This window comes from Atheta coriaria, unplaced genomic scaffold (assembly GCF_025399875.1).
Source record: "Atheta coriaria isolate IRGN ID8LTWV9N9 unplaced genomic scaffold, Caltech_Dcor_3.1 hic_scaffold_3_pilon, whole genome shotgun sequence".
NCBI lineage: Eukaryota > Metazoa > Arthropoda > Insecta > Coleoptera > Staphylinidae > Dalotia > Dalotia coriaria.
This window is the reverse complement of record NW_027045445.1, coordinates 4,746,231-4,759,033: the sequence shown is the minus strand read 5'-3', so window position 1 is coordinate 4,759,033 and position 12,803 is coordinate 4,746,231. Positions and strand designations below refer to the sequence as shown.

At 42.6% G+C, this 12,803-nt stretch overlaps 1 protein-coding gene across 1 annotated transcript in view; it reads left to right on the top strand.

Moving 5' to 3' along the window:
• dpy (fibrillin-like protein dumpy) overlaps positions 1-12,803 on the top strand; it is an 85,664-nt gene that overhangs the window by 66,019 nt on the left and 6,842 nt on the right. The window contains 27 exon segments of the mRNA XM_065317191.1: positions 17-340; positions 394-509; positions 511-709; positions 767-1,408; positions 1,465-1,770; positions 1,829-2,146; positions 2,201-2,530; positions 2,582-2,896; positions 2,951-3,130; positions 3,133-3,591; positions 3,646-3,951; positions 4,007-4,654; positions 4,715-5,029; positions 5,091-6,038; positions 6,099-6,416; positions 6,471-6,797; positions 6,852-7,166; positions 7,224-7,865; positions 7,924-8,601; positions 8,656-8,988; positions 9,050-9,364; positions 9,425-10,066; positions 10,124-10,429; positions 10,490-10,822; positions 10,942-11,274; positions 11,328-12,107; positions 12,168-12,734. Of these exon segments, the coding sequence (XP_065173263.1) occupies positions 17-340; positions 394-509; positions 511-709; positions 767-1,408; positions 1,465-1,770; positions 1,829-2,146; positions 2,201-2,530; positions 2,582-2,896; positions 2,951-3,130; positions 3,133-3,591; positions 3,646-3,951; positions 4,007-4,654; positions 4,715-5,029; positions 5,091-6,038; positions 6,099-6,416; positions 6,471-6,797; positions 6,852-7,166; positions 7,224-7,865; positions 7,924-8,601; positions 8,656-8,988; positions 9,050-9,364; positions 9,425-10,066; positions 10,124-10,429; positions 10,490-10,822; positions 10,942-11,274; positions 11,328-12,107; positions 12,168-12,734 (11,295 nt within the window).

Sequence of the window (12,803 nt, the reverse complement as noted above, 5' to 3'; positions counted from 1 at the left end):
ACCAATTATTTATCAGTTCAAGCGGAAGAAATAAGAAACCCATGCTCGCCATCCCCCTGTGGCGCTAATGCCATTTGTAGAGAACAAAATGGCGCTGGTTCATGCCAATGCCTGCCCGAATACATTGGTAACCCCTATGAGGGTTGCAGGCCTGAATGTATTCTCAACTCTGATTGCCCATCCAATAAAGCGTGCATAAGCAACAAATGCAAAGACCCATGCCCTGGAACATGCGGACAAAATGCTGATTGCCAGGTTATCAATCACCTGCCATCTTGTACTTGTAGACCTGGTTTTACTGGAGATCCATTTAAATATTGTAACGTACCACCACCACAACGTAAGATATATAAACCCCTTTGTATAAATATGTAGATAACTTTGTATTTCTAGCGGTCCAACAAGAACCTGTTAACCCTTGTAATCCATCACCCTGTGGACCTAATAGTCAATGCCGTGAGATCAATGGCCAAGCGGTTTGTTCTTGTTTACCAGAATATATTGGTAGCACCACCAAGTTGTAGACCAGAATGCACTGTTAGTTCAGAATGCCCACAAAATAAGGCCTGTGTTAACCAGAAATGTATTGATCCATGCCCTGGAACATGTGGTTTGAATGCCAAGTGCAATGTAATTAACCACAGCCCTATTTGTTCTTGCAATGTTGGTCATACTGGAGATCCATTTACTAGATGTTATCCTATACCACGTAAGATATTTTTAAAACTTCTAAATCAACGAAATACTATTTACATAAATATTATAGCACCACCTCCTGAACCAGTGCATGACGTATATGTAAACCCGTGTGTACCATCACCATGTGGACCTTATTCTCAATGTAGAGATATTGGAGGATCTCCATCATGTTCTTGTTTAGCAAATTATATTGGAAGCCCACCAAATTGTAGACCCGAATGTTTGATCAACCCTGAATGTTCAAGTAACTTGGCTTGTATTAGAGAGAAATGTATAGACCCATGCCCAGGTTCATGCGGAGCAGGTGCACGTTGCAGTGTTATCAACCACACCCCAATTTGCACATGCCCAGATGGTTATACTGGAGATCCGTTTACAAATTGTTATCCCAAGCCACCACCACCACCGGAACCTGTTGCTACTGACCCATGTAATCCATCACCATGTGGGCCTAATGCTCAATGCCGTGACGGTGTTTGCACTTGCCTACCAGAATATCATGGTGATCCTTACAGAGGTTGCAGACCAGAATGCGTCTTGAACTCAGATTGCAACAGAAACTTGGCTTGTATCAGAAACAAATGCAAGGACCCATGCCCTGGCACTTGTGGCCAGAACGCAGAATGCAATGTAGTTAATCACATCCCAATGTGTTCGTGCATTCCAGATCATACAGGAAATGCGTTCATTTTGTGCTCTCGTATACCAAGTAATATACCCCAGATTTTTATAAAGTTCAAAATAGTAATACAATAATAATTTTAGTTCCGGTTAAGACCAACCCTTGTAACCCGTCCCCATGTGGACCAAACAGTCAATGTAGTGAAATCAATGGACAAGCAGTATGCTCTTGTGTACCTGGTTATATTGGTGCACCACCAACTTGTCGACCAGAGTGTGTAACCAGCTCAGAATGCTCTTTGAATCAAGCTTGTGTTAACCAAAAATGTATTGATCCCTGCCCGGGAACATGCGGCTTTGGTGCGCATTGCCAAGTTGTCAATCACAACCCAATTTGTAGCTGCCCCCCAAGATATACTGGTGATCCGTTTATCAGATGTTTACAAATACGTAGGTTACTACTAACTTAAAATTAACTTCAAATTTTGACCCCATTTTGTAATTATAGAAGAAAGCCCTGTTGTTGAACCAACAAACCCATGCCAACCATCACCATGCGGGCCAAATGCTCAGTGCAAACCAATTGGTGATTCACCATCATGTTCTTGTTTACCTGAATTTATCGGAACACCACCAAATTGTAAACCTGAATGTGTCAGTAATTCAGAATGTTCTAGTCATTTGGCCTGTATCAATCAAAAGTGCAAAGATCCATGTCCTGGAACATGTGGAGCTAATGCAGAATGTCGGGTTATTAGTCATACCCCTAACTGTATTTGCATTCCTGGTTATCAAGGAGATCCGTTTAGGCAATGTTCACCAATTCGTAGGTTCATCAATTATTTTAATACCACATAAATTTACGTTAAACATATTTTAGCAACACCAGTTATTCAGGAAAGACCAACTCCATGCATTCCATCACCATGCGGAGCTAATGCAATCTGTAAGGAGCAAAATAATGCAGGTTCTTGTAGCTGTTTACCAGAATACATAGGCAATCCCTATGAAGGATGTAGACCTGAATGTGTTTTGAATAGTGATTGCCCATCAAATAAGGCCTGTATTAGTAACAAGTGTAAAGATCCTTGTCCTGGAACTTGTGGACAAAATGCCAACTGCCAAGTTATCAACCACTTGCCCTCTTGTATTTGTATACCTGGATACACTGGAGATCCATTCAGATATTGCAATTTACCTCCACCAGAACGTAAGACTATCAATTTTAATAACTTAGAAATTTCTAACTTAGCATTTATAGCGGTTCAACAAGACCCTATTAATCCGTGCCAACCTTCACCCTGCGGACCTAACAGTCAGTGTAGAGAAGTAAATGGCCAAGCCGTCTGTTCATGTTTGCCTGAATATTCAGGCAGTCCACCAAATTGTAGACCTGAATGTACTGTTAGCTCGGAATGTGCGCTGAATAGAGCTTGCGTAAATCAAAAATGCAAAGACCCATGCCCTGGAACTTGTGGTCTAAATGCTAGATGTGAAGTAATTAATCACAATCCAATTTGCTCATGCCAATCTGGATATACTGGTGATCCATTTACAAGATGTTACCCTATACCTCGTAAGATTCAATTCTATAATAGTCAGGATAAGATTTTAAACCTAATTTTTATAGCACCTCTAGCTGACCCACCAGCACCAGTTATAGTAAACCCATGTGTGCCATCCCCATGTGGACCATATTCTGAATGTAGAGATATTGGTGGATCTCCATCATGCTCTTGTTTAGCAACTTACATTGGAAGCCCACCAAATTGCAGACCTGAATGTAGGATCAACTCGGAATGTTCTAGTAACTGGCTTGCATCCGAGAGAAATGTAGAGATCCATGCCCTGGTTCATGCGGAGCAAATGCTCAATGTAATGTGATAAACCACACTCCAAATTGTGTATGCCCAGATGGTTACACTGGAGATCCATTTACAAATTGTTATCCAAAACCGCCACCACCACCGGAACCAGTTGCTACTGACCCATGCAATCCATCACCATGTGGACCTAATGCGCAATGTCGCGATGGTGTTTGCACTTGTTTACCAGAATACCAAGGAGACCCATACCGTGGTTGCAGACCAGAATGTGTCCTAAATAGTGACTGCCATCGTAATCAAGCTTGTATACGTAACAAATGCAAAGACCCTTGCCCTGGAACATGCGGTCAGAATGCTGAATGCGCTGTAGTAAACCATATTCCTATGTGTTCGTGCATACAAGGATACACTGGAAATGCTTTTGTACTCTGTACACCAGTACCACGTATGAACCACTACTTAAGTCACATTTTCAGAAATACTAAAGTAATTATTTTAGCACCAGTCAAAACAAACCCTTGCAACCCAAGTCCATGTGGACCAAACAGTCAATGTAGAGAAATTAATGGTCAAGCTGTATGCTCATGCGTACCAGGATACATTGGTAGCCCACCAACATGTCGACCTGAATGCGTTACTAGTTCAGAATGTTCTTTGAACCAAGCATGTGTTAATCAGAAATGTATTGACCCATGCCCTGGAACCTGTGGAATTAATGCTCTTTGCCAAGTGGTCAACCACAACCCTATTTGCAGTTGTATGCCTAGACATACTGGTGACCCATTTATTCGGTGCCTACCAATACGTAAGATAAAAATAACTCAAAAATTCATCGTTTTGAACCTTTTTTATTTTCTTAGAAGAAGAACCTGTTGTAGTAGTAAACCCATGCCAACCATCTCCGTGCGGTCCAAACGCACAATGCAAAGTAATCGGTGATAGTCCGTCTTGCTCGTGCCTACCAGGATTTATCAATAGTCCTCCTAACTGTAGACCAGAATGTGTTAGTAATAGTGAGTGCTCTAGTCATTTAGCCTGTATAAACCAAAAATGCAAAGATCCATGCCCTGGCACGTGCGGACACAATGCCGAATGTCGCGTTGTCAGTCACACACCCAACTGTGTGTGCATTGGCGGATATGAAGGTAATCCATTTATTCAGTGCCATATTAAGGTGGAAGCACCAGTTATACATGAACCTGCAACACCCTGTGTACCATCGCCATGTGGGGCCAATGCCCAATGTAGAGAACACAATGGAGCAGGTGCTTGCACTTGTCTTCCGGAATACATTGGCAATCCCTATGAGGGTTGCAGACCTGAATGTACCCTGAACTCTGACTGTCCATCAAACAAAGCTTGCATTAACAACAAATGCAAAGATCCATGCCCTGGTACATGTGGACAAAATGCAAACTGTCAAGTGATCAACCACTTGCCTTCTTGTAACTGCAACCCTGGTTATACTGGCGATCCATTTAGATATTGCAACGTTATACCTCCAGAACGTAAGTTAATTGTTTATTCAGGTGCCAAAAAGGTATAAACCTCAATGGTTTATATTGTAGCGGTTCAACATACCCCTGTAAACCCTTGCCACCCTTCACCATGTGGACCAAACAGTCAATGTCGCGAAGTCAATGAACAAGCGGTATGCTCATGTTTACCAGAATTTATAGGTAGCCCACCTTCTTGTAGACCAGAATGTACAGTCAGTTCTGAATGTGCTCAAGACAAAGCGTGTATAAACCAAAAATGTGTTGACCCATGCCCTGGCGTATGTGGTCTTAACGCCAAATGTAGTGCAATTAATCATAGTCCTATTTGCTCTTGCACATCTGGATACACTGGAGATCCATTTACTAGATGTTACCCAATACCACGTAAGTCATCACGACTAACCCCTGAATAAATTAGGTTGACGTTAATTTTAATTAATTGCAGCTCCAATTCAAGACCCCCCAGCACCTGTTATTGTAAACCCATGTGTGCCATCTCCCTGTGGACCTAATTCTCAATGTAGAGATATTGGTGGTTCGCCATCTTGTTCATGCCTTGCTAATTATATTGGAAGCCCACCAAATTGCAGACCTGAATGTACTATCAATTCAGAATGTTCGAGTAATCTTGCATGTATGAGAGAAAAATGTAGAGATCCATGTCCTGGATCCTGCGGGTCTAATGCTGAGTGTAATGTTATCAATCACACACCAATTTGTACTTGCCCACAAGGATATACTGGTGATCCATTTACAAGTTGTCGCCCTGTACCACCACCACAACAGGAACCTGTTATTACTGACCCGTGCAATCCGTCCCCATGTGGGGCTAATGCTCAATGCAGGGATGGTATTTGTACCTGTTTACCAGAATATCAAGGTGATCCGTACCGTGGGTGCCGACCAGAATGCGTTCTCAACAATGACTGCAACCGTAATCTTGCTTGTATTCGTAATAAGTGCAAAGACCCTTGTCCAGGCACTTGTGGACAAAATGCCGAATGCAATGTGGTCAATCACATCCCAATGTGTTCTTGCATTCCTAGATACACAGGAAACGCATTTGTAATTTGTCATAAGATCGAAGAACCAGTCAAGGTTAATCCGTGCCATCCATCTCCATGTGGACCAAACAGTCAATGCCGTGAAATCAATGGTCAAGCTGTTTGCTCCTGCGTGCAAGGATACATTGGTAGCCCACCAACCTGCAGACCAGAATGTGTTACTAGTTCCGAATGTGCTCTAAACCAAGCCTGTGTTAATCAAAAATGTATTGACCCATGCCCGGGAACATGCGGTATCGGAGCAACTTGTCAAGTTGTAAACCACAACCCAATTTGTAGTTGTCCACCACGTTATACTGGAGATCCATTTATTAGATGTTTGATAATCCGTATGTTAACCAAATTTTGGTTTACAAATACCTATTTTAATTTTAATTTATTTTATATAGAAGAAGAACCTGTGGTGGTAGTAGACCCCTGTCAACCATCACCATGTGGACCAAATGCACAATGCCGCGTTATAAATAATTCACCATCTTGTTCTTGTCTACCAAACTACATTGGTAATCCACCAAATTGTCGCCCTGAATGTGTGAGCAATAGCGAATGTGCAAACCACTTGGCTTGTATCAACAACAAATGCAAAGACCCATGTCCTGGTACATGCGGACAAAACGCAGAATGTAGAGTTGTAAGCCACACGCCTAACTGTGTTTGCCTACAAGGATACTTTGGAAATCCATTTACCAGATGTGATATTGTTGAAGGTACCTCACCTACCATCATAACCATTGATCAACCTAATATTAAATTTATTTTAGCCCCAAAACCACAGGAACATATTAATCCTTGTTTCCCATCGCCATGTGGTACTAACGCAGTTTGTCAAGAACGCAACAATGCAGGATCCTGTACCTGTTTGCCAGAATTCATCGGAAACCCATACGAGGGTTGTAGACCTGAATGTACCCTAAACTCTGATTGCCCATCAAACAAAGCGTGTATCAACAATAAGTGTAAAGACCCATGTCCGGGAACATGCGGACAAAATGCTGATTGCCAAGTTATAAATCACTTGCCCTCTTGTGTTTGTCGCCCTGGTTACACTGGCGATCCGTTCAGATATTGCAATTTACCTCCACCAGAACGTAAGGTTTTTAATTTTTTTTTATTAGATTATATACTTGACTGTAATATTTTAGCTGTTCAACAAGACCCTGTTAACCCTTGCCAACCTTCACCCTGTGGGCCTAACTCACAGTGTCGTGAATTAAACAACCAAGCAGTCTGTTCATGCTTACCGGAATTTATTGGCAGCCCACCAGCTTGTAGACCTGAATGTACTGTAAGCTCAGAATGTCCATTGAACAAAGCTTGTCTGAATCGTAAATGTGTTGACCCATGCCCTGGAACTTGCGGTTTGAATGCAAGATGTGAAGTGGTTAACCACAGCCCAATCTGTTCATGCCAATCTGGATATACTGGTGATCCATTCACCCGTTGTTACCCGATACCTCGTAAGTTAAGTTAAAATAATTTATAGCGGTTTTACAGGTATTTTTTTTCTATTTTAGCTCCACCACAAGACCCACCAACTCCTGTAATTGTAAACCCGTGCTTGCCATCTCCTTGTGGACCTTTCTCGCAATGCAGAGATATTGGTGGTTCTCCATCATGCTCCTGCCTTGCTAATTATATAGGAAGCCCACCAAATTGCAGACCTGAATGTACCATCAATTCAGAATGTTCTAGTAATTTAGCTTGCATGCGTGAAAAATGTAGGGATCCATGTCCTGGATCTTGTGGAGCTAATGCCCGATGCAATGTTATCAATCACGTACCAATTTGTACTTGCCCTGATGGTTACACTGGAGATCCATTTACAAATTGTTATCCAAAACCACCACCACCTCCGGAACCAGTTGCCACTGACCCATGCAACCCATCACCTTGCGGACCTAATGCACAATGCCGTGATGGTATTTGTACTTGTTTACCAGAATACCAAGGTGACCCTTATCGAGGTTGTAGACCAGAATGTGTCTTAAACTCGGACTGCAGCAGAAACCTAGCCTGTATCCGTAACAAATGCAAAGATCCATGTCCTGGAACATGCGGTACTAATGCTGAATGCGCGGTTGTAAACCACATTCCCATGTGTTCCTGTTTAACAGGTTTCACTGGCAATGCATTTGTACTCTGCTCACCAATACCACGTAAGATCTACTGTTACCAGTTTTAGGACCTAATATTTATAAAAATTGATATTTGTAGCACCAGTAATTGCTGACCCTTGTAACCCTAGCCCTTGCGGGCCAAACAGTATCTGTCGCAATCACAATGGACAAGCTGTATGTACCTGCGTACTAGGCTATATTGGTGCACCACCAACTTGCAGACCAGAATGTGTTACTAGTTCAGAGTGCGATTTGAACAAAGCATGCGTCAACCAAAAATGCATTGATCCCTGCCCTGGCACTTGCGGACTTTCAGCTCAGTGTCAAGTCGTCAACCATAACCCAATATGTAGTTGTCCACATAAATTCACTGGGGATCCGTTTATTAGATGCATTCCAATTCGTAAGTTAATTTTACCCTTTTCGAGAGGAGATAATCAACACAACCAATTATTTGTAGAAGAAGAACCTGTTATTATCAATTTGTGCTCGCCATCGCCATGTGGGCCTAACTCACAATGTCGTGTAGTCAACGAAGCACCTTCGTGCTCCTGCCTCCCAACTTTCGTAGGCGCTCCACCAAATTGTAGGCCTGAATGTGTCAGTAACCCTGAATGTCCAAATCATTTGGCTTGTATTAATCAAAAGTGTAAAGATCCTTGCCCTGGTACATGTGGGCAAAATGCGGAATGTAGAGTGGTCAGCCACAGCCCACAATGTGTGTGCATCCCTGGTTACACAGGAGATCCATTCAGAAGATGCATTTTACCAGAAAGTAATATTAATAATTTTGATTTATTGATCAGAATTAATATTAATTTTATTGCAGTACCTACACCCAGACCAGTTGAACATATCAACCCTTGTTTCCCATCACCATGTGGTGCGAACGCAATTTGTAAAGAACATAACAATGCTGGTTCTTGTATATGTATTCCCGATTACTACGGCAATCCATACGAGGGTTGCAGGCCTGAATGTGTTTTGAACAGTGATTGTCCATCAAACAAAGCATGCGTTAACAACAAATGTAAAGACCCATGTCCTGGTACATGCGGACAAAATGCCAACTGCCATGTTATTAATCACTTGCCATCTTGTACCTGCTATGCGGGTTATACTGGAGACCCATTCAGATATTGCAATTTACCACCTCCGGAACGTAAGTTTTTTTTTTTTGGCAAAATAAGCCCTAAGTAATGGATATATAAATGTAATTGTAGCGGTTGTACATGATCCAATTGATCCATGTAATCCATCACCTTGCGGCCCTAATAGCCAATGTAGAAATGTCCAAGGCCAAGCAATTTGCTCTTGCCTGCCCAATTATATTGGTAGCCCACCTGGTTGTAGACCAGAATGCACAGTAAGCTCTGAATGTCCTTTGACCAGAGCTTGTGTCAATTACAAATGTGTAGACCCATGCCCAGGCACCTGTGGATTGAATGCTAGGTGTGAAGTTATTAATCACAGCCCAATCTGTTCTTGTATTGCTCGTCATACTGGAGATCCATTTACCAGATGTTACCCAATACCACGTAAGACTTATTTTTGGAAATTTATTTCAGGGTGTATAATATTTTATGAATTTCTTTCAGCACCACCTCAAGACCCACCAAAACCTGTTTTTGTCAACCCTTGTGTACCATCCCCTTGTGGGCCTTACTCACAATGTAGAGATATAGGTGGTTCACCATCTTGTTCATGCCTACCAAATTATATTGGCAATCCACCAAACTGTCGCCCTGAATGTACCATCAATCCGGAATGCTCAAGTAACCTTGCGTGTATGAGAGAAAAATGTAGGGATCCTTGCCCTGGATCATGCGGAGCAAATGCTCAGTGTAATGTTCTCAACCACGTACCAATTTGTACATGCCCAGCTGGTTATACAGGTGATCCATTCACAAACTGTTATCCAAAACCACCACCACCTGCGGATCCTGTGGTAACAGACCCGTGCAACCCTAGCCCATGCGGACCTAACGCCCAATGCAGAAATGGTATTTGTACATGTCTCCCAGAATATCATGGTGATCCTTATAGAGGATGCCGACCTGAATGCGTTTTGAACAATGATTGCCCCCAATCATTAGCTTGTATTAGAAACAAATGCAAAGACCCATGCCCTGGAACTTGCGGACAAAACGCTGAATGTGATGTTATCAACCACGTGCCAATGTGTACCTGTATACCAGGATATTCTGGTGACCCATTCTTTGTTTGTCGCAAAATCGAAAGTATGTTAACCCACTCTACAACCATAAGTCTAGATATTTATGTAGAAACTATTTTAGTACCTGAACCAAGTCACCCATGCAACCCCAGCCCTTGCGGACCAAACAGCCAATGCCGTGAAATAAACGGACAAGCAATATGTTCATGCGTACCAGGTTACATTGGTGCACCACCAACCTGTCGCCCAGAATGTGTTACAAGTTCTGAATGTCCATTGAACGAAGCGTGTGTGGCTCAGAAATGTATTGACCCATGTCCAGGCACCTGCGGAATAAGCGCTCAATGCCAGGTTATAAACCACAACCCAATCTGTAGTTGTCCACCGAGGAATACTGGTGATCCGTTTATAAGATGCTACCCAATTCGTAAGATACTCACTAACCCCAAAAACAACCTATTTGAAGACAAATGTATATTTTCTATAGCGGAAGAACGCCCACGACCTGTTGATATACCCCGTGACCCTTGCGTGCCCTCACCATGCGGCCAAAATGCCAAATGCGACCCGTTACCAAATGAACAATACACTTGTACATGTATACCCACGTTTATCGGCACACCACCAAACTGCAGACCTGAATGCGTTGTAAACCAAGAATGCTCGTCTAATTTAGCGTGCATCCACTCTAAATGTAGAGATCCTTGCCCAGGTTCATGCGGGTATAATGCCGAATGTCATGTTATACACCATGTACCAAACTGCGTATGCGTAACTGGATATATCGGTGACCCATTCACTTCTTGCCAACCAATTCCACGTAAGCGCTGATGTTACCACTTTACTTGCTTTCTTTTTATCTCTGCATGTAGATCTACTTTGCTTGATATCTTCTTGGATATTGAATTGTTTAGTAATTTTGTATTGAATTTAAAACAGCAACACCACCACCACCTCCGGAAAAACCTGACCCATGCATACCATCACCATGTGGTTCAAATGCCAGATGTCGTGTGGAATACGACCAAGCGGTTTGTGAATGTATGCCGGAATACAGAGGCAATCCTTATGAAGCTTGCAGACCTGAATGTGTTGCCAACACTGATTGCCCCATGAATCGTGCTTGTATTCGTAATAAATGTCAAGACCCATGTCCGGGAACTTGTGGTATCAATGCGCAATGTGATGTGATTAATCATATTCCAATGTGTACTTGTCTCCCTGGTTATACTGGAGATGCGTTTAGACTTTGCAACTTTATCCAACCAAGAGGTTAGTGTTTTGTTATTTGATGGTATGACCTGTTTCTAATAATTTTATTATAGATGAACCAGTTGTTGATCCCTGCAATCCATCACCATGCGGTATTAACACAATCTGCCGCACATCAGGAAAGAACGCAATCTGTGAATGCCTCCCTGGTTTCTTCGGAACACCAAATGCAGGTGGTTGTAGACCAGAATGTACCATCAGCGCAGATTGTCCCAGAAACCGTGCTTGTTCGAATATGAAATGTATTGACCCATGTCCTGGTGTATGCGGCTTCAATGCTGTTTGCCAGGTCATCAATCACAGCCCAGTGTGCAGTTGTCCGGCACCTATGATTGGGGATCCATTCACACATTGCCGAGAACCACAAGCTGAACCTGTGGATCCATGCAATCCATCTCCATGTCGCGCTAATGGTCAATGCAGAGTACAAAATGGTGCTGCAACCTGCGTGTACCCAGAATGTGTCATCAATCAAGACTGCCCTAGGACCAAAGCTTGTTACAATCAAAAATGCAGAGACCCTTGCAGAGATGCTTGTGGTCTTAATGCTTTATGTCAACCTATTAATCACAACGCGGTGTGTTCATGCCCACCTGGTTATGAAGGCGTACCTGAAATACAATGCCGTGTTCAAAGAGTGGAAATACCCAAACCTGAATGTATTCATGATTCAGAATGTACTCTGGATAAAGCTTGTATTAACCAACAATGTCGCAATCCTTGCCTGGATAACATCTGTGGAGCTAATGCGGAATGTCGTGTACAAACACACAGACCCATTTGTTTCTGCAGAGATGGTTTCACTGGAAATGCACATAGTGCTTGTGTTGAAAGTAAGTCACAGCGCAAAACTACTTAAAATTGATGTACCTAACCATATTTACTAATTTTAGTTGGTTGCCGATCTGATTCTGAATGTCCCGCAATACAATCCTGTGTAAACAGAGAATGTGTTGACCCATGTCTGTACACACAGTGTGGCATCAACGCATTCTGCAGAGCAGACTCAAACCACCGTGCTCGTTGCTATTGCCCTGACAGATTCAGAGGAGACCCACAAGTCAGATGTGAAAGACCTGAATGTACCGTTGATGAAGAATGCCCTTACAACCTGGCATGCAGAAATGAACGTTGTGAAGATCCATGCAACTGTGGCTTTGCTGCCATTTGTCATGTGACCAACCATCGTCCACAATGTTCTTGCCCACCAGGATACATCGGCAATCCACAAATATCCTGTAACATCGCACCTGTTGTCGTAGAACCACAATGTAAAATGGACGCTGATTGTACCAGCAAACTTGCATGTTTCAGCGGAGTCTGTAAAAACCCATGCGTGGAAACTAGACCATGTGGTGTTAATGCGGAATGTTCTGTTGTTGATACTCTACCACTGCGTACCATGTCTTGCTTATGCTTGCCAGGTTACGTTGGTGACGCTGATAAGGAATGTCGTCTAGGTAACTATCAAATTCAATTGTCATCCACTAACCAATTTTATTTTTCAGCAATGATTAATTTTTTAGTTG